The sequence below is a fragment of the Lolium perenne genome, chromosome 1 (genome assembly GCF_019359855.2).
Source record: "Lolium perenne isolate Kyuss_39 chromosome 1, Kyuss_2.0, whole genome shotgun sequence".
Classification (NCBI taxonomy): Eukaryota; Viridiplantae; Streptophyta; class Magnoliopsida; order Poales; family Poaceae; genus Lolium; species Lolium perenne.
Window position 1 is genome coordinate 168,454,886 of NC_067244.2, and position 24,823 is coordinate 168,479,708.

General features: G+C 46.4%; 4 protein-coding genes across 4 annotated transcripts; 1 reads left to right on the forward strand and 3 right to left on the reverse strand.

The window, feature by feature from the left end:
• The first annotated feature begins 3,480 nt into the window (after nucleotides 1-3,480).
• Nucleotides 3,481-5,997, forward strand: LOC127312112 (uncharacterized). Its single transcript, XM_051342574.2, has 4 exons — nucleotides 3,481-3,643; nucleotides 4,357-4,532; nucleotides 4,635-4,913; nucleotides 5,170-5,997. The coding sequence occupies exons 2-4, from the start codon at nucleotides 4,383-4,385 to the stop codon at nucleotides 5,821-5,823; spliced, it is 1,083 nt and encodes a 360-aa protein (XP_051198534.1). The 5' UTR covers nucleotides 3,481-3,643; nucleotides 4,357-4,382; the 3' UTR covers nucleotides 5,824-5,997.
• A 171-nt stretch (nucleotides 5,998-6,168) lies between these two features.
• Nucleotides 6,169-8,392, reverse strand: LOC127312124 (ATP-dependent Clp protease proteolytic subunit 4, chloroplastic). The gene is made up of 2 exons (XM_051342582.1): nucleotides 7,897-8,392; nucleotides 6,169-6,767 (listed from the first exon to the last, which is right to left on the reverse strand). The coding sequence occupies exons 1-2, from the start codon at nucleotides 8,292-8,294 to the stop codon at nucleotides 6,284-6,286; spliced, it is 882 nt and encodes a 293-aa protein (XP_051198542.1). The 5' UTR covers nucleotides 8,295-8,392; the 3' UTR covers nucleotides 6,169-6,283.
• Nucleotides 8,393-8,629: 237 nt separating this feature from the next.
• LOC127312135 (uncharacterized) lies at nucleotides 8,630-11,101 on the reverse strand. The gene is made up of 2 exons (XM_051342594.2): nucleotides 10,804-11,101; nucleotides 8,630-9,446 (listed from the first exon to the last, which is right to left on the reverse strand). Exons 1-2 carry the CDS (start codon nucleotides 11,007-11,009, stop codon nucleotides 8,852-8,854), a joined length of 801 nt encoding a protein of 266 aa, XP_051198554.1. The 5' UTR covers nucleotides 11,010-11,101; the 3' UTR covers nucleotides 8,630-8,851.
• A 2,337-nt stretch (nucleotides 11,102-13,438) lies between these two features.
• On the reverse strand, nucleotides 13,439-16,366 carry LOC127312142 (urea-proton symporter DUR3). The gene is made up of 3 exons (XM_051342605.1): nucleotides 15,921-16,366; nucleotides 15,031-15,807; nucleotides 13,439-14,910 (listed from the first exon to the last, which is right to left on the reverse strand). Exons 1-3 carry the CDS (start codon nucleotides 16,101-16,103, stop codon nucleotides 13,702-13,704), a joined length of 2,169 nt encoding a protein of 722 aa, XP_051198565.1. The 5' UTR covers nucleotides 16,104-16,366; the 3' UTR covers nucleotides 13,439-13,701.
• Nucleotides 16,367-24,823: the final 8,457 nt, after the last annotated feature.

Genomic DNA, 24,823 nt, shown 5'->3' on the forward strand with positions numbered 1-24,823 from the left:
GACGGATATGCATCGACACCATCAGTGTCATAGTCATCATCGTCTGGAGCATATGGATCAACATCATCTCCAGTCTCATACTCATTGTCCTCATTGATAATCATGACTTTGCGGTTAGGACAATCTCTCTTGAAGTGACCCTTGCCACCACATGTATGACAAGCCATATCACGGTTGCGCGCAGTAGACATGCTAGAACCACTCGTACTTGCAGCAGATTCGGGCTTCTTTGTGTTGGACACATTGGAGACCGGCTTGCTAGACGGAGTAGAGTAAGGGGCAGAGCGCGTAGATGGCCCTGACGCCGTAGGTGGGGGCGCCCTAGGCATGAAGCGCCCAACTCTTGTAGCACGACCTTTGATTTGCGTCGCCTCAGCCAACTGTGCTTCAGCTTCTCTTGCATGATGTAGCAACCCATTCATAGTGGTGTAACTGTGATAACGAACAATGCCTTTGATGTCATACTTCAAGCCATGTAGAAAACGCTGCATTGTCATCTCAAGTGACTCACGGACACGGCCACGCTGCATAAGCATCTCCATCTCCATGAAATATTCATCAACAGTCTTCACACCTTGTCTCAATAGGGTCAACTTATCATAGATAGTTCGCAAATAATTAGTGGGTACGAAACGAGATTGCATTCCCGCCTTCATAGCACGCCATGTGATAATAGGCAGCTCACCATCCTCTTCTCGAGCACGAACAAGTCCATCCCACCAACGCAATGCATAGCCATCAAATTCGGAAGAAGCAAGCTTGATATTCCTATCTTTAGTATAGTTATGTAAGCGCCATAACTTCTCAATCTTGAGCTCCCAAGTGAGGTATTCTTCAACATCAACTCCTCCTTCAAACTTGGGTATGGAGAACTTGGGCTTACCCAATCCGTCTTCTTCCTCAAGCCCACGACCATGGCGTCCGAGTTCAACAAATCCAAGAGCGCGGTGACCACGCGGAGCACCACGATTAGCATTAGGTGCTTCATCTTCCGCTTCGTCTTCGTCTTCTTGTTGCTGTTGCTGTGTCAGATTTTCAACAGCCAGTTGCAAAGCTTGAAGGCTGCGCTGGATATCCGTCATTTGATCCTTCATTGTAGTGACGGTCTCACTAGTAGCATCCAGCTTCTGGGAGATCCCTTGGACCGTCTCCCTAAGCTCATCATCCTGAGTGCGGAATTCACGTCGCATCTCATTACGAAGAGCTTCATACTCCCTCCATGTGATGATATCAGCTGAATTCTTGTTTTCCTGGTTAACAAGTTTGGCATCACTAGCAGACATGGTTAGTAGGTTAGTGCACTAAATCAAAAATATATGGTGGTACTCTCACAACTCACTCAAAACTGATAAGAAAAGGAAATCTTACCGTTCCAAAGTAAATTAGTGTTGCTTACCACTTGTAGTAACAACTAGTGCACGGATGTAGCGAAGCGAATATCAAGGGTATAAGAACAATCACACGACAAAGCATGATATATGTGGGCTGTAGGTAGGCTACCTATTTGCACCAATAACAAGCTCTAGCGCTGACCGTAGACAACCAATGATACTCACACAAGGCGATAAATGTGGCAATGCAACTATATGGATGAAAGGTTGCAATGCACTCGAGAGACACTAGCAAAGCTCAATGAAACAGGCACAAGATTGCTCAACTACAGGTGCAGAAAAGTAAACTAGGCCTTCACTTGATCTTACTAGCACTTCACACTTTTTCTTTTTGGATTTTCTTTTGGAACACACGCAGCAATGTAGCTCGTTTTGCTTCTTTTCTATTTTCCTTTTTTTTTTGATTTTATGACTCAACTCCTTGATAACACGACCAACATATAATGCAAAGCACCAAAACCCTAATGAGCAGCCTGTCGAGCGGTAAAACTCGTCTCTTCTGGGGAAGTTCCTAGTCACGTATATCGAAAGGCTGTGGCTATGGTTTGGACAAACACACTGTATGCTATGTGGACTCGGAGCAATAAAAACTGACCCTAGATGAAAGCGGAAACACAGACCCTAACAATACTAGATGCAAGAAAAAGATACGCAAAAACAACTACGAAAAACAACTAAAACTCGAAATTAGTGCAATCTAAGGCTATGACAAACCCGAACCCTAATATTTTTGGTTTTTTCTGGATAGGAAACACTCACAACTCAACTATGGGGTGGATTGTGGATGGCTTACCGAGAAAACGCTAAAATCTGATACCAAGATGATAAAGGGTTGCCCGATCTTCTCAGTAAGCGAGGTGGATGGTGATGAACACGCGATGAACACAGCGGAGATACACGACGATGAAGTGGAAGATAACTTGTATGACGCAACGAGATCTCTCGATTGGTCCCTGTCGCCAATGCAACGGCTCTCAACCCTGCAAGATATTCTCAACTCCACACACTTGCGCACGTAGCCGCCGACCACGAAGCGGTAAGTTGCAACCTTCTAATTCCCAATGGAACAGCAGATCACACAAGACTTTTAGATCTACACCAAATCAAGCAATATGGTGTAGGGATTCAATAGTTTTGCATAGCAAACAACTAAGAACTAGGGTTTATCTTAAACGTGGTCTAAACCTAATTGGGGGCATCCTGGGCATTTATATAAGGGTTCAGGATGACCTTAGGTCGAAAAGATACAAAAATAACCAACCCAGAATAGATCTGGTCGAGACAGACTCGGACTCGGCCGGCCTGGGGGCCGGTCGACCGGGCCTGGGACCGGCCGGTCCGGTTTGGACTGGGCCAGGGACCGGATGGCGACCGGCGACGTCCGAGCTATCGGATACGCCCCGGCATAAGCGTGGGACCCGGTTTGGGCCGGGCTGATCCGACGTGGGAGTCGGTCGGACCGGACACTGGGCGGGCGACCGGCACGGCCGGTTGGCCGGGCGCCGGCTCGAACATCTCCTCCTCTCGCGCATGCCTCCCGCTCCTCCCTTGCGCGTCCATGGGATGTCTTCATGTCCAGCTCCATGTCCAGCTTCACGTCCATCTTCTTGTCCAGCTGCTCCTCTCCTCCTCGTGCGATGCTTGCTCTTTCTTCATACCTGATCATACATAAGTAATACGACTTAGGCAGTATAAAGTTCTCATCGATCAAAGTATCACTTAGGAACAAGTTCACCTGTTGTTTAAGTAGCTTCGCACGGGTTCGTGTCATTGGTCTAATCCTAACTTCATTGAACTTGAGCTCCCATGTAGCTAGGCTCAATTTCAAGTTTTCTAGAAAGAAGTTGTCGAAGTGTGAAACGAAGCTAGATTCTCTGTGGAAGAAAAACGTGGGCTGGCTGGATGCTTGCTGCGTCAACACGGAAAACGAAACGGAATGAGTGAGTGGGGCGGCTGTAATGCAGGCAGTAGTGCAAGCGCCGCGTGCGTGAATTGCGATTTGGCTCGGTCGCAAGTCAAACCTGTCCCTGTGCGAGCTGCGTCCATGTGCCAGTTGCCCTGCCTGCCAACTACCGCGCCGAACAACTACCCAACCAATCCCCCTCTCTCGGAGTTGTCTCCCACCCCTTTCCTCCTCGTCTCTCCTCATCTCACCGGTCTGTGCTCTCCACACGACCCACACCCACCACAGGAGCTGCCCGCCCGACTCTTCGCCCTCCCTCTGCCCGCCCGCGCGCGCTTCGATTTCTCAGGTTCCTACTCTCCCTCTCTCCTCTCTCTCCCTTCCGTTCTCGTCCCCTCTCCTCCTCTACCTCGCTGAATTCGATTTAGGATGGGTGGGTGGACGGATTGATTCGACCTCGTCGAATTCGATTTTGGATGGATCGATTGATTGGATGATTATCTTGCAAATTTGGTTGAACATCAGGGCCGGTGGGTCAACCTGCAATTCCGACCCAATCCTGTCCCGTATCATTTCCCTTGATTCCCGCCCTACTTACACCCGGCGATCCTGAAATTTTGCATCATTCGAATTTTCATTCCAACCGAGGAGAGAAAATCCCCTCAAAAATTCGAAAGAGAATATAACCGATAATAAATACTTAGTAGTAATCTACAGAGCCACACAGGTGTGATTTGCGTGGTTGCTGGCTGGGTGGGTAGGTGGGACTCTTATCTGTGCATGTGCTTTTAGGTAAGAACAGTTGTGCAATGGCTCAATCACCATACTTATGGGTGAACTACCGATGACCATATGAATCTCTAGGAATAAGAAAAAGGTCAAACTGCATTCGGTCAGTCTGTCTTATCAATTCAGCTGGTGCTAAAAAAGGGATTAATTCTATTGGCATCATAAGTGCTGATCATGGACCTGCCATCAAAGGCCAATTGGCAGCTACACCTCTTACTGTCCCTGCATATACCATCTCTCGACTCACATTTTGCTCTCTTGACAAACTCACAGGCCAGGCCGCTGCTGTTGCTGTCCACATGGATTCCTTTTTCAAAAGGGCTTTCGGCGATGCCGCGTGCTCCGAAGACAACAATGTGGTCCAGCAGGGAATCGAAAGATGCCCGTTCCTGAGGAACATCAACGAGCCCACCAGTTTCTCCTTGACATCCGTCAACTTCCCCGTGCCGGTACGTCCTTACCATCGCCCACCCCCTCTTTTTATCCGAATAATCGTATACGTTATGCGTTTGATTGCTGAACTGGTATCTTTTTTTTTTCTGCTCGTGAAGGCGACCGGAGCAAAGGGTCCAATTTTCGAGGATGGGCCCAACTTCGACACCGCGTTCCGGGTTTTCCACGGCAGAGATGGGGTTGTTCCGCTTTCGGAAGGATCCTTTGCGCATATCCAGAAGCCTCTGCCCAAGCCTGATCCTGAGTTTAACCCCTTGGCGGCCAAAGCAGCCACCATCAGTCTCTCCGGATTTGGAGGCTTTTTCAGCTTCGGTGATTTCCAAAACAAGCGCAATAAGCAAAACTCCAACAAAAAGAACCCCAACAACCTCCCCCAGGTAATATTTGTCTCTCTTTGCTCAAGCGTTTATTGCTTTCTTTAAATTACCATGCTTGTGTTACAATGCTTCACTATACTGTTGAAGGAGCCGTTAGATGCGACCAACTTTTTAGTACCAACCAAAAGAAACTAAATTTAGCTTCGCATGGTAGATATGTAGAGCAAACATTGAAATGAGTAGTGAATACAAGGTTATTTTTTTACAACTGGATCATGAATTAATTTAACTGATTTTCCTTTCTCTGGCATTTCAGAATCAGAACAAAGGCCTGTCTAACAATAATCATGAAGCGATGAGCAACGAATGGCTGGAAAATGGGCAATGTCCTCTTGCAAAGTCCTATAGAGCACTTGGCGGAGTTGTGCCTCTCGTCGCGAAGTTGCTGACACCCCCAGCTGGTATGAAACTGACATGCCCACCTGCGATCGTTGCTGCCCGCGCAGCAATATCCCGCACGGCGTTTGCAAAGGGGCTTCGCCCTCAGCCCCTGCCTACGAAAGTAGTGGTGATCGCGCTGCTCGGTATGGCAGCAAATGTTCCTCTTGGCATCTGGAGGGAGCACACCACCAAGTTTTCTGTGCAATGGTTTGCGGCGGTCCATGCCGCGGTGCCTTTCATAGGGATGCTGAGGAAGTCTATTCTGATGCCGAAGAGCGCCATGGCCCTTACCATAGCTGCCTCAATACTGGGTCAGACAATTGGTTCAAGAGCTGAACGTATCAGATTGAAGAGGGCAAAGTTAGCGGCAGAGGGCCATGGCCATGACCATGCTACCCGGATTGAAGTTCCGGTGAGCCTGAAAACTGGGAGCTCAGGTGGTGCTGTACAGTTTTGGGATCCGCTCGCCCTAAGGGTCAAAAGCACTGTATCCCCAGCTATGGTTCCATCTGTTGGTGCCTTGGTTTGATGAGATGATATAATGTTTCACCTCGGCTGTCGAGAGAATTGTATCAGAGTTCCAGAGTTTGTTTCTTGTATTCATTATCATTGTGCCTTGTAAAGAATTATTGGCTACATTGGATTCTTCTCCCCATTGTCATGTCTCTGGGAGCGGCGAATAAATTTCACATGTCTTTGTTTCCCTCTTTGCGTCAAGGTTGGCTGGTTAGACCAGTTCAACATTCAATACACGTTCATTTGCTTGGTCAAATGGCAGAACACAAGCTCTTTCATTCGCTTGGTCAAATGCCAGAACACAACTTTCACTTGCTTGGTCAAATGCAGAACACAACAGCTACACCGTCACACCAAATGCAACGAGAAATAAAGTCTACTGCTAAGGAATAAATACATCATCTTTGTTTTGACAAAAGCTCCAGCAACTGCTTTGCTGTGCAACATACTCCGTACAAGCTAAGACACGCTAGCTAGTATATCTCATCATCTGGGACATCTGGTGTAAGGAACTTCTGAGGGTCCTTGTACATTTCCTCGTAGTCGTATTTAGGCTTCACCCTCTCCGGAACAGGCTCAAGTGGGATGATGCTGTCTCCATCGATCACACCATCGATGATCCCGTAATCCACAGCCTCGAGGGGACCCATGTATCGGTCTCTGTCGATGTCTTTCTCTACCTGCTCCAGTGTGCGCCCTGTAAAGCCTGATATTATCCGGATTACATTCCTCTTGCTGGTCAAAATCTCCTTGGCTTGGACCTCTACATCCAAGGCCTGGCCACTCGCGCCTCCCACGGGCTGATGCATCATAATCCTGGTGTTAGGCATGGCGAATCGTTTGCCCTTTGTGCCGCCACCAAGGAGTATAGAAGCTGTGGATCCAGCTATGCCCATCCCAATAGTGGATACATCTGCCCTCACAAGCTGCATTACATCATAGATGGCCATTGTCGCACTGAAAGAGAAAACTGCAAGTGTCAGCCACAAAATGCAATTATTGTGTACAAATATGTAAAGAGCTAATGGAAGAAAATCATTGCATCCACTTCGACGTAATGACCTGGCGTGCCTACTAATTGCTCTGCACTTCTGGTTCTACAAACTATTCCTTTTGGACAGGACTATCCTTCTCCAACCACTCCTACCAATGTTATACATATAACAAACTAGCAGAGGGCGTTCAAAGTCAAATCATAGTCAACTGAATCATATAGCAGCGAGCCTAGTGATACAACATTACATACTTCTTGATCACCATAGAGAAGCTGGTGCCGGATGCAGACTTGAATTAGTGACTCCATTCAATTATGGCCAAGATTTCAATTATATACTTAAGATGTTACCATCCGTAGAATACACTGGGATTTGTCTACTTTTTTCTTTGCTGCTTCAGGAATGATGAGCGTATTAGTGTATACAGAAACTACCAACTAACAGACAGGAACACGATCAAACTACCAACACTTTTTAAGGATAACAAAGTGTGGTTTAAGTTAACATAAGTACAAAGATAACATTCACAATCTACCATTGCTGATGCAGTTAACAATGAGATTTCCACCTATGCTTGGATCAGAAAATCACAAAACTAAACTAAATTGATATTTACCTTCTGCAGGGTGGTAAATAATAACTCAAATGTTTAGGGCTTGCAAGGGGTGGACCAAGGTTAGTAGGCAAGGAATCATTTGGAAATTATTGTGAATTTAGGCAAAAGAGGATTGCAGCTTGTGGAGGCTGCTGAAGGTATTTGTTGCAGAGTCGCAGCGATTCTTATCCAGTGTGATACTGTCCGATGAACAACTATGAATGCTGTAGAACAGACGGCCTGCTGCTATGAATCAATTTGATGAGTCTACAAGACTACAAGATGCACAGGTCATTTGATTGGTGTAGCCTATATCAAACCAAACAGGCAGGATTGGGTACCACTATGAATGGAATACGTATTTGCACAAAGTAATTTGCCCACAAGATGACCAATTGGAATAATGTAAGACCACCAAAGGCATTCTCTGCTAACAGGGTAAACGCAACACAACCCTAAAGAGTAGATGTATGAACGAGTTTGCACTGGAGGGTACCTGAGCGATCCACCAGGTGAGTTGACGAAGAGCCGGATGTCAGATTCGGAGTCCATGGCGTCGAGGAGGAGGAGCTGGCTGACGATGGCGTCGGCGAGGAAGTCCTCGATCTCGTTGCCGAGGAAGATGATGCGCTCCCGGAGGAGAAGGCCCATGACATCACCGCTCGCTACACCACCCGGCCCCTCCGACTCCGCTCGGATACCTTGGCCTTCCCACAGAGACAGAGGAGACAAGGAAGCCGCCGACGCCGAAACCGCGTGGCTGCGGCGGCTCAGCTTGAGAAGGGGATGGGATTGCGCGGGCACGCGTGCGCTAGAGCAGAGCTGCCGGTGCCTGAGGCGGAGAGCAGCCGTGGCGGAGAGCGAGGCAGTAGCACTCGCACTGGCGGCGGCCATTGCTATCTAGCTAGCTTCGTGGGTCGTGGAGTGGAGCAGCCGGCGGCGGCGGAATGCTCCCCTGTCTCCTCCCTCGCTGAGTGGATAACTAACTGCTACTCTTTTCTTCCTCTTTCGTTTATCATTTGGGCCTACTCTTTCCTGGACTGGGTTGGGCTTTGTCTTCCTTTCATCCCCATCCCGTTTGAGATTACACAACACAGGAGGAAGTCCACTCAGAGAAAAAAAAAAACGGCAACACTCCCAAAAAGAAAAATGACAGCAGACGATAAACTTAAACAGAACCAAATCATATTTTTATCAGTAGTAAATCATCACAAAATGACAGCAGACGATAAACTTAGACAGAACCAAATCATATTTTTATCAGTAGTAAATCATCATCATCATCTACTTGATTAAAAAGTATACTAGAGTACTGCTACTCAGCTATGAGCCTATGATAGTCATACAGATACCATGCTCATGCACAACTAAAACTTCTGCAGTTGCCAATATTCCATTTGCCAAACATACAAGTTGGCACCATCAGATTACATTCTCAAGGCAATTCGATTCTACTCTTCTGCCTCTTCCTCGTCTTCCATGTCGTTCTCAAGGTGCCCAAGTGAAACTTTGGCCTTCTTCACCTCCGGCGTGCTCGACCCAGCACCAATCTCCTCCCCGCTCTTCCTCTTCTCGCCATGCCCTGCCTCAGCACCATCTTTGCTAGCGTCACCTAAGACCTTGGCATCGTCGGACTTCTCGGCTGCAGACTCATCCTTCTTCTCGGATGGTAGCTCCGTTCCCTTCTTCAACGACTGCTCGCACTCTTTCAGGAAAGCACGCACATCATCATTCTCTGCAACATGTAGAGCTGTCTGTCCCCCGTTCGTCTTCGCTGTGATTTCCACGCCCTTCTTTACTAAATACTTCACAAGCTCCAGGTGGGAGCTCTGAGCAGCAAAGTGCAACGCGGTGAGGCCCTTCCTGTTCTTTGCTTTCACAGAGGCACCCGAGGCCAGCAGCTCACGCACCACTTCTACATGACCTTTCTGGGAAGCAAAATGGATCGCAGCGGTGTCATCCATTGCTGCAGCCCCGACATCAGCTTTGTGCTTGCAAAGGCATTTCACAACCTCAATGTGCCCAGACCATGCTGCCAGATGGAGTCTAAATGAACAAAACCAGAAGTATGTCAGACAGATAAAAGGAGAACATTGATAGGACATAAACATATTTATCACAACATATAATCTGCTAATAATGCCGCTTCTGCAGAATTGTTTTGTCTAGCCATGTTTCATCAGAGAGACTAGCAACACTGATGCAACAATAGTAAATTCTTAAACAAATGTGTCAGAACAGATAAAACACCATTTATATCAGCAAGGATAAAACACTCAGTTGGAGAATGTGGAAGCATTCATATGCAAGCAATTATTAACCTTTTAGGGTTTGTGCGATAGTATATATACATGGTATCTTCAAAATGACAACAAGGGCCAAGAGATATAACCGATTGTTGTTTGACTTAACTCAGCAGCAAAGTTCAGTTATAAACTTATGACCCTAATTTAGTAGGATAAGTGAGACCAGAAGCTACAACTGCAGCTGGTGCTGCAGAATTGTTTTTGCCTACGCCTAGCCATGTTTCAGTAGAGCAAATAACAACACTGATGCGAACATGCGGCAATATCAAATTCTGAAACAAGTATATCAGAACAGAGGAAACACTATACACAAATCAGCAAAGGTGGAACATCCAGATGTAGAAGCATGAAGCATACATATGCAAGCAATAGCAAACCTTAGAGGTATGTGTGATAGTATATACACAAGGATGTTCTTCGTAATGAAAAAAAAGGCAATAGATATAGAGAGATTGTAATTTTCCTTAAATCAGCAGCAAAGCTTGGTTGTGAACTTACGGTCCTAAATTAGCAGGATAAGTAAGACCAGACCATAGCTAGTACATCAATGCTGCTATGCTATCTCATGAAAAAGGTCCAGAATTAGCAGGCTATCAGCACACCTACGAGTAGGCTAGTTTGAATTATTACACCTAGCTAGATGATGGAGAAGTGCCACTAAGTGTAGACTAGTTTGAAAAGGCAATAGTTATGGCAAGGCACTATAATGCATCTCTTAGGGATATGTATTACGATAAAACACTGCAATCATACATGGGCAAATAAAAACTAAACTAAATCAAAATATTAGGGTGTCCTTGACATGAAGTGACAGCACATTATCAGTCAGCAAGCATGCACAAGTATTCATAACAGATTAAATGAACAAGCACTGCAGGTCACACTTCAATTATGTCACATCACTAAAGCAGAATTGCACAATACGGTAGAGCTATCAATCAGAGATGAGTCGCAGCGAGCCATCAATTTGAAGCAATATAGTGGCCACTGTATACTACTGTCTACTGGTTAGGGCTGCCCACCAATGGAGCAAGGCAATACAGGACATAATTAGTAGCTAGGGAGAAGAGGAAGAAGAAGGGGAAGGATCTAGTTACGGGGTGCGGGAGAGGCGGTCTCTGGAGTTGAGGGCAAGAGGATTGGACTCGCACAGCGACTCCACCGCCGCCGCATCACCCGACCTCGCAGCCTTGTGCAGCTGCAGATCCTCCTCCTCTCCTCCGCCTCGGCCTTCCCCTCCTCGGCCTCGGCCTTGGCCTCTGCCTCCTCCGCGCCCGCCGCCGCCGGGTCGACGTCTCCCCATCTCTCACACAAGGGATCACGGCAGCGAGAGAGAGAGAGAGAGAGAAGGAAGGACGGCGGTGGCGGTGGGGATTCGCGTGGAGGATGAACTCTAACAGCCCAGCTATGGTACGCTTCGTAATGGGCCGGGCCAGATTTTTTGTTTCACGACCAGCTGACTTGCCTACCCGTCTCGAGGTTCTCCGAAACATGAATTCGAGGGTCTTCAAAACAACTCGTTTTTGCTTTTTTTTTTTCGAAACACACTGCAAACGCTCATAAATAAGAATATACATCCACCTCTATAAACACAATCACGCATATTCTATCACGAACTTCCATGACAAAATGCTAGTTGCCTCTATGGGCACCTTCGAATAGGCTGAGTCAAAATTGATTCGGTGGATCTTGAGATTGATGAAGTTACCACACGCGTCTCGCTCTCGACTAAAACGTTAAACTTCCGCTGAAAAATATTCCACCTATATAAGACATCAAAGTGTTAAACCTAGGGTTTGAATTCTGGTAGTCTGGAGGTTTCACTGCCCTCTGAACCATCCAACCACAGTTATTTTTTTTGGTGGCTCCTTGAATGTACGGTTTATATTTTAGGTGTATTTATTCTACTCCCTCCATCCAACAAACAATGTCTCAACTTCTTATTTTGACAAAGTTGAGTATTCTTTGTTAGAGGAAGGGAGTAGAATTTTAAGAATATACCTTGTTTGGATGAAACAAATAAAATACGTAGGAATTTTGCCGGCATTAAATTTTCTTGGTATCGCTTCGAACATTTAATTTGTATTATATGTTTCTCTAAGAATTCCTATGGAATAGGTCATTTCATATGAAGTTTGGAGGAAACCTGACATGGTGAAGGATCTCATGGACCTTGTGTGTTATTTTAGTATCTGGAAAATGTTTTCAGTGTGATGTCTAAATTGTTATTTTTTCCAATGCTTTTGGTTTCTGTAGGAATCCAAGATACATGACACCTCATTTATTACGTTCAATTCCGATGTTTTAAGTTGGTGCATCCTAATGTTCAACAAAATAAAGGTGCATATGATGTGATTGATAAGATTCTCCAAATCATTTCCTCATAATTTTATTGTAGTCTCCAGCCCCCTGAAACCAATGGTGTTCGAAGTTGATATCACTAGACATCTAGATTACACATGAGCCAATGTTTTTTTTTTGTTTTCATTCATGTTCACCATAATGACTCTTTTGACAAAGGTGTCTCGGGTGGAAACAAAAATATGATATGTTTCAGTTGGGTACATAACTTTCTGCTTCGCCATCTTAGATCTTAATTGTTTAAACACATTAGAAAATTTTCCCATGTGTTCTAATTCTACCTATGAAAGCTTAGAGTAAATATATGTTGTGTTCATCCATATGACTCATAACTTCTATTGGACCTACACGAGGTGTCATCCTAGTGGTATTTCACCCGAGCTAGCGCCTTCGTAGTCATCAAATCTGATTTAATTCACAATCATGGGTTGTTTGATACTTAAAACACAAAAATCATGTACATGTATTTGCAACATCGTTGTAGTATCCCTTGCAATATTGTAAAAAATCTCCAAAGTCACTGCAACATTCAAACATGCTCATGCAAAAGGAAATTCTAGATTTGCAACAAAACCTCAATGGTTCCACTAAAATAATTCAAAATATGCTGCAACACTTGCAATAAGCAAAAAAAAACAATGCATGTGCAACAACAACCAAAGTTGCAACTTAGAACCCACCGCGACAGATATCCAGAACCTTTGTAGCACACTGCCAATATGTACGTGACAAGTAATATATGTGCTTGCAACGTGTGAAAATAAGGCATGCAAGATAAATAAATATCATCACTAACCTTACACCTTTAACTAGGGAGAGGTCGTCCTTCACCAACTCGAGATTTACAAGGATGAATCCATCTCACCAGAGTTGCGCTGGTTTCGGTTTGAATGATCTGAATCCCCCCTAGGGATTGTCAATGTGACATCAAGATCCACCACGAGATATCCATGGGTGTTTGATAGCACTAAGGAGAATGCGTCGAGGATGGAGACTTGTTAGGGAGGTAGTGTTGTTGAGAGGGTGATTTGGGTGGGGTGGATGAACTCTGGACGATGGAGGTGGCACTTGAGAACAAACCATGTGTGGGAGGTGTGGAGGGACCGGGAGAGGACATGCGACACACGAGAGAGAAAATTGGAAAAGCCTGTACATGACTACGAGAGGAAGAACCAAAGTATTCTTTTGTTTTCTCGTGTGAGAGTGATTTGTTTTGGTGGACCCTAGCCTAATTTGGGGAGGCGCCCGATTTGCTTTATTGGAAATTCACCCATCCGTGCAACATTTTCGAGAACGCAACACCCTTTTGCAATATTTTTTGTACACCTTTTTGTGCACACTCCTGGTTCCTGAACTAGTAAATTGAAAACATTTTACGAGCGTACAAGGCAGGGTGACACATACGCTCAAAATCGCACGCATTATACTCAAATACACATTACACGCAAATCAAATACTGGAACCACCGGTGGCCCACATAACAGTGTCGCGTTTCCCTCGCTTAAACACGACAAATGTCCCACTCACGAGATTCAACCTTTGTGAGCGGAAGTGAACGAGAGGTCGCTCCCACCGTTGCGGCCACCAGATTACGAACATCGATCCCTGTACACATACACCGATCGATCGGTAGCTTAATTCTCCTCCAAAAGATGGTCGCTGTCGTGGGCCGGATGTGTGCCGGCGGGGTGCATCTCCACCTCCCCCTTCCGCTGCAGCTGCTGGTAGTGCCTCTCGGCCTCCGGCATGGCCCCCATGATGGCCCGGAGGCGCAGGTTCACGTCGTCCAGCCGCTGGTACACGATGTCGTTGGTCAGCATCCCGGCGCACACCATGCTGATGGTGTCCCAGCTCTCCACCAGCGGCAGCACGATGATCACCGCCGAGCCCACGGCGCCCCACACGATCGCGATCGCCGCCCACAGCGTGAAGTAGCCCAGGTTGAACTTCCCCGCCGGCACCGACAGCGCCGGCCACAGCACCACGATCAGCACCGTGAACCCCACGCCCCACTTGATGATCCACCGCTTCGCGTGCACCAGCTTCTCCTCCTGGAGCTCGTCGTCGTCCTCGTCGCCGCCGGCCGCGCTGTCCACCCTCGTGATCTGCTTGCTGCTCTCCCAGTCGTACTGGTCCGGCTTCACCAGGCTGCACACGATGTGCACCGCCCCGCCCACCAGGATGGACACCAGGTTGCCCGCCAGCATGGGCGCGTTCCGCCCCGTGGTGTCCAGGTTCACGCGCCCGTACTGCACCTTGGTCACCGTGAGCCAGACGATGACGCCCAGGACGCAGCCGCCGCCCGCGCCGAGCATGGCGCCCATGGCGTTCGCCTTGCTCCAGAGCAACAGCAGAGCGATGGGGATGACGGCTGATCCCACGAGGACGCCCATGGCCAGGTACATCCACCCGAGGGACACGCCGGCAACGTTGAGGATAACGGCGAGGACGCCCATGAAGCCGCCGAAGGCGAGGATGGCGGCCCTGGACACCATAAGGATCTGTTTCCCGGTGGCGTTCGGGTTCACGTAGGTGCGGTAGATGTCGTAGGTGAAGAGGGAGGAGACGGCCACGAGCTCCGCGGAGCCGGCGGAGGTGACGGCCATGAAGAGCATGGTGAGGAGGAGCACGGAGCCAGACTTGCCCATGAGCGCCGTGGCGGTGGCCGCAGGGACGAGGCCCTTGGCCGCCTCGTCGGCGGTGACGGGGAGGTCGAGGGCGAGCGCGCCGAGTCCAAGCGACGTGGCAAGGGAGAACGGCACCGCGAACCACACCAGGCCGCCCAGCAGGTAACCTTTGTGCGTCGACGACGGCCGAGCGGCGATCGCGCTCATCCAGTACCCCTGCAATCAATCCAATTCCAAGGCGACGCGATCGATCAGCCAAGAAACCAGCACACCGCCGGACCGGAGCGCATGCATGATCGAGGGAAAGTTACGGAAGAGATCGAGACTAGCACGTACATTGTCGACGAAGACGGTGCCGAAATTGCCGACGATGTTGATGATGCCGAAGACGAGGCCGCCGGAGCTGAGCATGGTCAGGTAGGAGCCCTTAAAGTTTCCTTCGACGGGGCCGCAGGACTGACCAGGGAGCGAGAGGGCGCCGGAGCAGACCCTGGAGGCGCTGCCGACGACCATGAGGTGCTCGTACACCTTCTTGGGGCTGCCGAGGCTGCTGTTGGAGGTGTACACGAGGAAGACGAAGATGAGGAGCACAACGTGCACAACGACGGAGTGGATGTAGCTGGCGAGGAAGGTGGCCTTGAGCCCTCCCGCGAGCGTGTACACGATGACGCCCAGCGGGATGAGGAAGCTGGCGGCGTAGACGTTGACGCCGCTGAGCGCGTGCACGACGGCGGAGCCGCCGAGCAGCAGCATGGCGGTGACGATGACGTTGGTGGCGAGGCAGAAGGTGAGGAAGACGATGTGCGCGCTGGTGCCCCACCGCGCCCTGACGATCTCGCAGACGGTGTGCGCGTTGGGCGCCTTCCGCTTGATCTCGATGGCCATGATCCCGAAGAGGAGCACCTGCACGGTGGCGCCGCTGGCGTACCAGAAGGGCCCGCTCACGCCGTACTGCCATGCCACGTTGGAGCTCTGCAGGATGGTCGCCGCCCATGTCCACTGCGACACGATCACGCTGGCGATCAGCCCCGTCTTGACGCTCCGCCCCGCCGTGTTGAACCACTCCGACGTCTGCAGCTGCGACCCGCCGACGTAACGTTTCTCCAGCCACACCTGCGCGCGTTTTTTTTCCAACATTCCGGCGGTCGATTAATTAAATTCTCTTGCTTCTGATTTGTGAATTGATTGTGATAACGACATAAAGATTGAGATTTTGGATTACGAACCAGGAAGGATGTGAAGAGTGCGAAGAAAGCGCCGAAGCCGATGACGACGGCGTACCCGACGGCCTGCGCCAGCACCGGCTTCCCGCCGAAGAAGCTCTCGTCGCGGGTGCAGACCCCATTTACCACCGAGTAGTACTCAGCGCCGAAACTCAGCTCCGGCGGCGGACAAACCACGCCCGACATCGGATTCCTTCACCGCCGAGCTGGGTGTATCTTATCTGGATTCTACCTCGACAGACCAGAGATTCGATTCAGTTCGATCTGGAGTGTCTACTCTTCTACCACGGCGAATCAGGAATATCCAAGATTCGTGCTGGTCAACGGCTCACTCTATCGATTCGATCAGTGGATGGGAAGGAACTGCGAAGGGATGGAGAGATTCAGACTCTCCCCCAATCAAGGAAGACACTGGCAACTGGCTCTGTTTGATTGAGTGGATGCATCGATCACTCTGTACCGTATGGTATTTATACAAGTCGCCCGAGGACCAAAATAACCCCAACTGGTTATTTCTTAGAAATTTTTGACCAATGGAATCATATTGCTTCCAAAATTGTTATTAGTTGAGAGATTCTTTTGACTTTGCTTGTTTCCAGCTGATGTGGAAATAAAATTATTTGTTACTAGCTGAGAGATTCTTTGACTTTGGCTGTTTCGAGCTGATGGGGAAATAAAATTATAACAGTCCACTGGCATTCGTGCTAGTTGGATCATACTAATGTAGACAGATATTTTTTCAACTTGGAGAGAAAAAAAACATTTACAGCTTCCTGTTTAGTTTGTCAACTTCGCCTGATGCGTTCTATCTCATAGAACTTGTACCGTTTTACAGCTAGCTTGCTTGAGAAAAAGAACCAAGTAGCCCAAGTCATGTCTAATCATTGTACGCTAACATCCTTATCACGATTCACTGTAATACCCAATATAGTGTTGTCCAGTCTAGATCCCTAAAAGTCTTCCTAATTTCCAATTCCTAGTGCAACTCTGAATCTCTTTGTATAGTCCAAAATCCACACTTACGACAGAATCTTAATCGAACCGCTTCAACAACTAAATTAAGGGACAAAAATGATGTGCCACTCCAAAGAAGCAAAATGCATCATTTCCACGTATAAGTTAAGGAGTTCTCACCCTCAGTGACGATATGGAGACGATTGGCTATCAGGTTTATCGAGAACATTTCTCGTGAAACTATCCTTTTCAATATGCCTTAATGGGCAATTCTTGATGGCGTCCATAATATTGACAGGAAGATCCACTGTCCCGTTATTTATTTTTGCTCCGTGTTAAGGGATTGAGTTGTATGTTGAAATCTATCGGGCCAACATATTTGGCGAGAGGAGCACGGGTGGGCACCCATGCTCCATCTCACACTTGTTGACCAAGCTACAAGTGAAGGGGCTGCTAGAATCCATGGTATATTGGAGGGATGCAAACTTGGGTCACGACAACTAGTAAGCATATCAGAATCGGCGATCTTCTTTAGCGCAACATACACACATGAGATGAAGGCAACAATTCATCTAGGATCGGGTATTGAGGAAGAGGCGTTGGTAGAAAAGTAATTAGGTCCTCGAATGACTCTAGGGAGATCAACAAATAGTCAACTTCAATACATTGCCAAAAGAAATTGAGTGAAGGCACTTGCGAGATCTTGGTTAAATTGGCATGTCTGGTGATCCTCGCTTATTGTATGAGTTTTTTCTGGTTATCTAAGAACACATGCAAGAAGATAACTAGATACATTCCTCGGTATTGGTGGAGCGGATGAGAACAAGAGAAAAAATCGCAGGAGAAAATGGAAAGATATTGTTGTCCTATGAAGAGTAATGTAGGGATTCGTTGCATAGAAAACAAAAAATTTCCTACCGCGAACACGCAATCCAAGCCAAGATGCAATCTAGAAGACGGTAGCAATGAGGGGATGATCGAGACTCACCCTTGAAGAATTCCAAAGCCTACAAGATGAGGCTCTTGTTGCTGCGGTAGACGTTCACTTGCCGCTTGCAAAAGCGCGTAGAAGATCTTGATCACGGCGCCACGAACGGGCAGCACCTCCGTACTCGGTCACACGTTCGGTGTTGATGAAGTCGACGTCCACCTCCCCGTTCCAGCGGGCAGCGGAAGTAGTAGCTCCTCTTGAATCCGGCAGCACGACGGCGTGGTGTAGGTGGCGCCAGCCACTTGAGGGGTGCGGCCACCTTGTGGTGTTGGGGTGGCCGGCCCCCTCCCCTTGGCCCTCATTATATAGGTGGAACACCCAAGAGTTGGTCTACAAGTCTTCGAATAAGACCCCAAACCAAAATCTTCCATATCACATGAAACCTACCCAAGCTAGGACTCCCACTAGAGGTGGGATTCCCACCTTCCCGGGAGGGGTGGCCGGCCACCTTGGTGGAGCCCAAGGTGGACTCCCCCTCCTAGGGTTGGCCGGCCATGGGAGGTGGAGTCCCTCTGGGACTCCGCCTTCCTTAGTGATTTCTTCCGGACTTTTCTAGAACCTTCTAGAACCTTCTGTAGAACCTTCCGGATCATTTTAAATCTTATAAAATGACTTCCTATATATGAATCTTATTCTCCGGACCATTCCGGAACTCCTCGTGATGTCCGGGATCTCATCCGGGACTTCGAACAAATCTTCGAACTCCATTCCATATTCAAGTTCTACCATTTCAACATCAAACCTTAAGTGTGTCACCCTACGGTTCGCGAACTATGTGGACATGGTTGAGTACTCTCTCCGACCAATAACCAATAGCGGGATCTGGAGATCCATAATGGCTCCCACATATTCAACGATGACTTTAGTGATCGAATGAACCATTCACATACGATACCAATTCCCTTTGTCACGCGATATTTTACTTGTTCGAGGTTTGATCATCGGTATCACTCTATACCTTGTTCAACCTCGTCTCCTGACAAGTACTCTTTACTCGTACCGTGGTATGTGGTCTCTTATGAACTTATTCATATGCTTGCAAGACATTAGACGATATTCCACCGAGAGGGCCCAGAGTATATCTATCCGTCATCGGGATGGACAAATCCCACTGTTGATCCATATGTCTCAACTCATACTTTCCGGATACTTAATCCCACCTTTATAACCACCCATTTACGCAGTGGCATTTGATGTAATCAAAGTACCTTTCCGGTATAAGTGATTTACATGATCTCATGGTCATAAGGACTAGGTAACTATGTACCGAAAGCTTATAGCAAATAACTTAATGACGTGATCTTATGCTACGCTTAATTGGGTGTGTCCATTACATCATTCATAAAAAGATATAACCTTGTTATTAATAACATCCAATGTTCATGATTATGAAACTAATCATCCATTAATCAACAAGCTAGTTAAGAGACATACTAGGGACTCTTTGTTGTTTACATATCACACATGTATCAATGTTTCGGTTAATACAATTATAGCATGGTATATAAACATTTATCATAAACATAAAGATATATAAAAACCACTTTTATTATTGCCTCTTGGGCATATCTCCTTCAGTCTCCCACTTGCACTAGAGTCAATAATCTAGATTACATTGTAAGGTACCTAACACCCATGGCATTCTGGTGTTGGTCATGCTTTGCCCTAGGGAGAGCTTTAGTCAACGGATCTGCTACATTCAGATCAGTGTGTACTTTGCAAATCTTTACTTCTCCATCTTCGATGTACTCGCGAATCGAGTGGTAACGCAGCTTGATATGCTTCAGCCTCTTGTGTGACCTTGGTTCTTGTGCATTGGCGATGGCACCCATGTTGTCACAGTAGATGACTAGTGGGTCCAATGCACTAGGAACCACACCGAGCTCTACAATGAACCTCTTCATCCATACCGCTTCTGATGAAGCCTCTGAAGCCGCTATGTACTCGATTCGTTGAAGACTTCGCCACCGTGCACCTTTGCTTCGAGCTTGCCCAGCTTCTGCAGACACCATTCAATATAAACACGTACCTGCACCGTGACTTAGAGTCATCGGGATCGGTGTTCCAACTTGCATCGGTGTAACCGCTACAACGAGCTCTTGGTCACCTCCATAACAAAGAAACATATCCTTAGTTCTTTTCAAGTACTTCGGGATATTCTTGACCGCCGTCCGATGTTCCATTCCTGGATCACTTTGATATCTGCTAGTCAAACTAACGACATGTGCTATATCCAGTCTAGTACATAGCATGGCATACATGATAGATCCTCTGCCGAGGCATAGGGGATATTACTCATCCTTTCTCTTTCTTCTGTAGTAGCAGGTCCTTGAGTCTTACTCAAGACTTTGCACAGTAACATAGGTAAGAACCCTTTCTTACTTTCGTCCATTCTAAACTTCTTTAGAATCTTGTCCAGGTATGTACTCTGTGATAGCCCTATTAGGCGTCTTGATCTATCTCTATAAATCTTGATGCCTAATATATACGATGCTTCACCAAGTTCTTTCATTGAAAAACTATTATTCAAATAACCTTTTACACTGCTTAATAGTTCTATATCATTCCCAATCAATAATATGTCATCTACATATAATATCAGGAATGCTACAGAGCTCCCACTCACTTTCTTGTAAATACAGGCCTCTCCATGACACTGTATAAACCCGAAGTCTTTGATCACCTTATCAAAGCGTCGGTTCCAACTTCTTGATGCTTGCTTCAGTCCATAGATTGAACGCTGAAGTTTGCATACTTTGTCAGCATTTTTAGGATCAACAAAACCTTTGGGTTGTATCATATACAACTCTTCCTCAATATCTCCATTAAGGAACGCCGTTTTGACATCCATCTGCCAAATCTCATAATCGAAAAATGCAGCTATTGCTAATAAAATCCTCACAGATTTTAGCTTCGCTACAGGTGAGAAAGTCTCATCGTAGTCAACTCCTTGAATTTGTCGGAAACCCTTTGCGACAAGTCGAGCTTTATAGACAGTAATATTACCATCAGCATCTGTTTTTCTCTTGAAGATCCATTTATTCTCGACAGCCTTACGGCTATCAGGTAAGTCTACCAAAGTCCATACTTTGTTATCATACATGGACCCCATTTCGAATTTCATGGCTTCTTGCCATTTGTTGGAATCTGGGCTCATCATCGCTTCTTCATACGTCGCAGGGTCCTCATCATTGTTATCCACAATCATGACATTTAGACAAGGATCATACCAATCAGGAGTGGCACGTTCCCTTGTCGATCTGTGAGGTTCAGTAGTTTCCTCGTTCGAAGTTTCATGATCATTATCATTAGCTTCCTCTATTGCCGGTGTAGGCGGTACAGGTACAACTTCCGGTACTACGCTACTCTGATCAACGAGTATAGATTCATCATTCTCATCGAGTTCTACTTTTCTTCCAGTCACTTCTTTAGTGAGAAATTCTTTCTCAAGAAAGGTTTCGTTCTTAGCAACAAAGATTTTGCCTTCGGATCTGTGATAGAAAGTGTACCCTATAGTTTCCTTAGGGTATCCTATGAAGACGCATTTATCCGCTTTGGGTTCTAGCTTGTCCGGTTGTAACTTCTTTACATAGGCTTTGCAACACCAAACTTTAAGGAACGACAGCTTAGGTTTCTTATTAAACCATAATTCATACGGTGTCGTTTCTACGGATTTTGATGGTGCTCTATTTAAAGTGAATGCGGCTGTCTCTAATGCATAACTCCAAAATGATAACGGCAAATCAGTAAGAGACATCATAGAACGAACCATATCTAAGAGAGTTCGATTACGACGTTCGGACACACCGTTTCGTTGTGGTGTTCCTGGCGGTGTCAATTGTGAAAGTATTCCGCATTTCTTTAAATGCATGCCAAACTCATAACTCAGATATTCACCTCCGCGATCAGATCGTAGAAATTTAATCTTCTTGTTACGTTGATTTTCTACTTCACTTTGGAATTCCTTAAACTTCTCGAAAGTTTCGGATTTATGTTTCATGAAATAGATATACCCATATCTACTCAGATCATCTGTGAAGGTTAGAACATAACGATAACCACCGCGCGATGCTACACTCATTGGTCCGCACACATCGGTATGTATGATTTCCAATAAGTCAGTAGCTCGCTCCATCATACCAGAAAATGGAGTCTTAGTCATTTTTCCCATTAGACATGCTTCGCATCTACCACATATAAGTAGAATTATCATTCAATTTAATTCACTTAGCATCAATGTTATGTACATGTGTATCACTACTATCGAGATCTAACAGAAATAAGCCATTCTTTTCAGGTGCTCGACCATAAAAGATATTATTCATAAAAATAGAACAACCATTATTCTCAGACTTAAATGAATAACCGTCTTGCATTAAACAAGATCCAGATATAATGTTCATGCTCAACGCGGGTACAAAATAACAATTATTTAGGCTTAAAACTAATCCCGAAGGTAGATGTAGAGGAAGTGTGCCGACAGCGATCACATCGACTTTGGATCCGTTTCCAACGCGCATCGTCACTTCATCTTTCAGTAGTCTTCATTTATTCTTTAGTTCATGTTTCGAGTTACAAATATGAGCAACCGAACCAGTATCAAATACCCAGGTACTAGAACGAGAACCAGTGAGATAAACATCTATAACATGTATATCAGATATACCTTCTTTCTTCTTCTTGACAAGGCCGCTCTTCAGATCAGCCAGATACTTGGAGCAATTACGCTTCCAGTGTCCATTCTCCTTGCAGTAATAGCACTCAAGATCGGGCTTAGGGCCGTTCTTAGGTTTCATAGGAGGCGTGGCAGCTTTCTTGCCACCCTTCTTGAATTTCCTTAGACTTGCCCTGTTTCTTGAAGCGGTGGTCTTGTTGACCATCAACACTTGGTGCTCTTTCTTGATCTCAATCTCAGCAGCTTTTAGCATGCCAAAGAGTTCAGGTAACTCCTTGTTCATGTTCTGCATATTGTAGTTCATCACAAAGTTCTTGTAACTTGGTGGCAGTGATTGAAGGACACGATTAATCCCCAGTCTATTAGGAATCACTATTCCCAAGTCACTGAGTTTCTTCGCACGCCCGGTCATAACGAGCATGTGCTCACTAACGGAGCTGCCTTCTTCCATCATGCAGCTGAAGAAGTGTTTCGATGCTTCATAGCATTCCACGGCCGCATGAGTCTCAAATATAGCTTTCAGCTCATTGACCAACTCATGAGGATCGTGGTGCTCAAAACGTTTTTGAAGATCGGCTTCCAGACTGCACAGGAGGGCACACTGAACTTGAGAGTACCGAGTTTTCCGAGTTGCGTAAGCATTCTTTACTTCCTCGGTTTCAGTTTCTGCAGGAGGGTCACCTAGCGGTGCATCAAGCACAAATTGCAGATTTCCGCCAGCGAGGAAGATCCTCACATGACGGAACCAGTCGATGAAGTTGCTACCGTTGCTTTTAAGCTTTTCTTTCTCTAGGAACTGGTTAAAATTGATTGGGGACGCCATCTCTACAACATATATTTGCAAAAGTTTAGACTAAGTTTATGACAAATTGAGTTCAAATTTTAATTCAACATAATTAAAAATCTAGGTGAACTCCCACTCAAAACAATATCCCTCGCATTGTCTTAGTGATTACACGAACCAAATCCACCACACCTAAGTCCGATCATCACGAGACAAGGTGTGATTTCAATGGCGAACACTCAAAGTGTTCATCATATCAACCATATGATTCATGCTCTACCTTTCGGTATCACGTGTTCCGAGACCATGTCTGTACATGCTAGGCTCGTCAAGGCCACCTTAGTATCCGCATGTGCAAAACTGTCTTGCACCCGTTGTATGCACTTGTTGATTCTATCACACCCGATCATCACGAGATGCTTCGAAACGACAAGTCTTGGCAATGGTGCTACTAAGGATGAACACTTTATTATCTTAAGATTTTAGTGAGGGATCATCTTATAATGCTACCGTCGCGATCTAAGCAAAATAAGATGCATAAAAGGATTAACATCACATGCAGTTCATATGTGATATGATATGGCCCTTTTGTCTTTGCGCCTTTGATCTTCATCTCCAAAGCACGAACATGATCTCCATCATCTTCGGGCATGATCTCCATCATCGTCGGCGTAGCGTCAAGGTCAATGGCGCCGTCTTCATGATTGTCCTCCATGTAGCAACTATTACAACTACTTTGAAATACTACTCAACATGAAATTTAAAGACAACCATAAGGCTCCCGCCGGTTGCCACAATACAATAATGATCATCTCATTCATATTCATCATCACATTATGGCCATATCACATCACCAAACCCTGCAAAAACAAGTTAGACGTCTCCAATTTGGTTTGCATATTTTACGTGGTTTAGGGTTTTCGAGAGAGATCTAATCTACCTACGAACATGAACCACAACGTTGATACTAATGTTGTCAATAGAAGAGTAAATTGAATCTTCACTATAGTAGGAGAGACAGACACCCGCAAAGCCTCTTATGCAATACAAGTTGCATGTCGAACGAGGAACAAGTCTCATGAACGTGGTCATGTAAAGTTAGTCCGAGCCGCTTCATCCCACTACGCCACAAAGATGCAAAGTACTCAAACTAAAAGATAACAAGAGCATCAACGCCCACAAAACCATTGTGTTCTACTCGTGCAACCATCTATGCATAGACACGGCTCTGATACCACTGTAGGGATTCGTTGCATAGAAAACAAAAATTTTCCTACCGCGAACACGCAATCCAAGCCAAGATGCAATCTAGAAGACGGTAGCAACGAGGGGATGATCGAGACTCACCCTCGAAGAATTCCAAAGCCTACAAGATGAGGCTCTTGTTGCTGCGGTAGACGTTCACTTGCCGCTTGCAAAAGCGCGTAGAAGATCTTGATCACGGCGCCACGAACGGGCAGCACCTCCGTACTCGGTCACACGTTCGGTGCTGATGAAGTCGA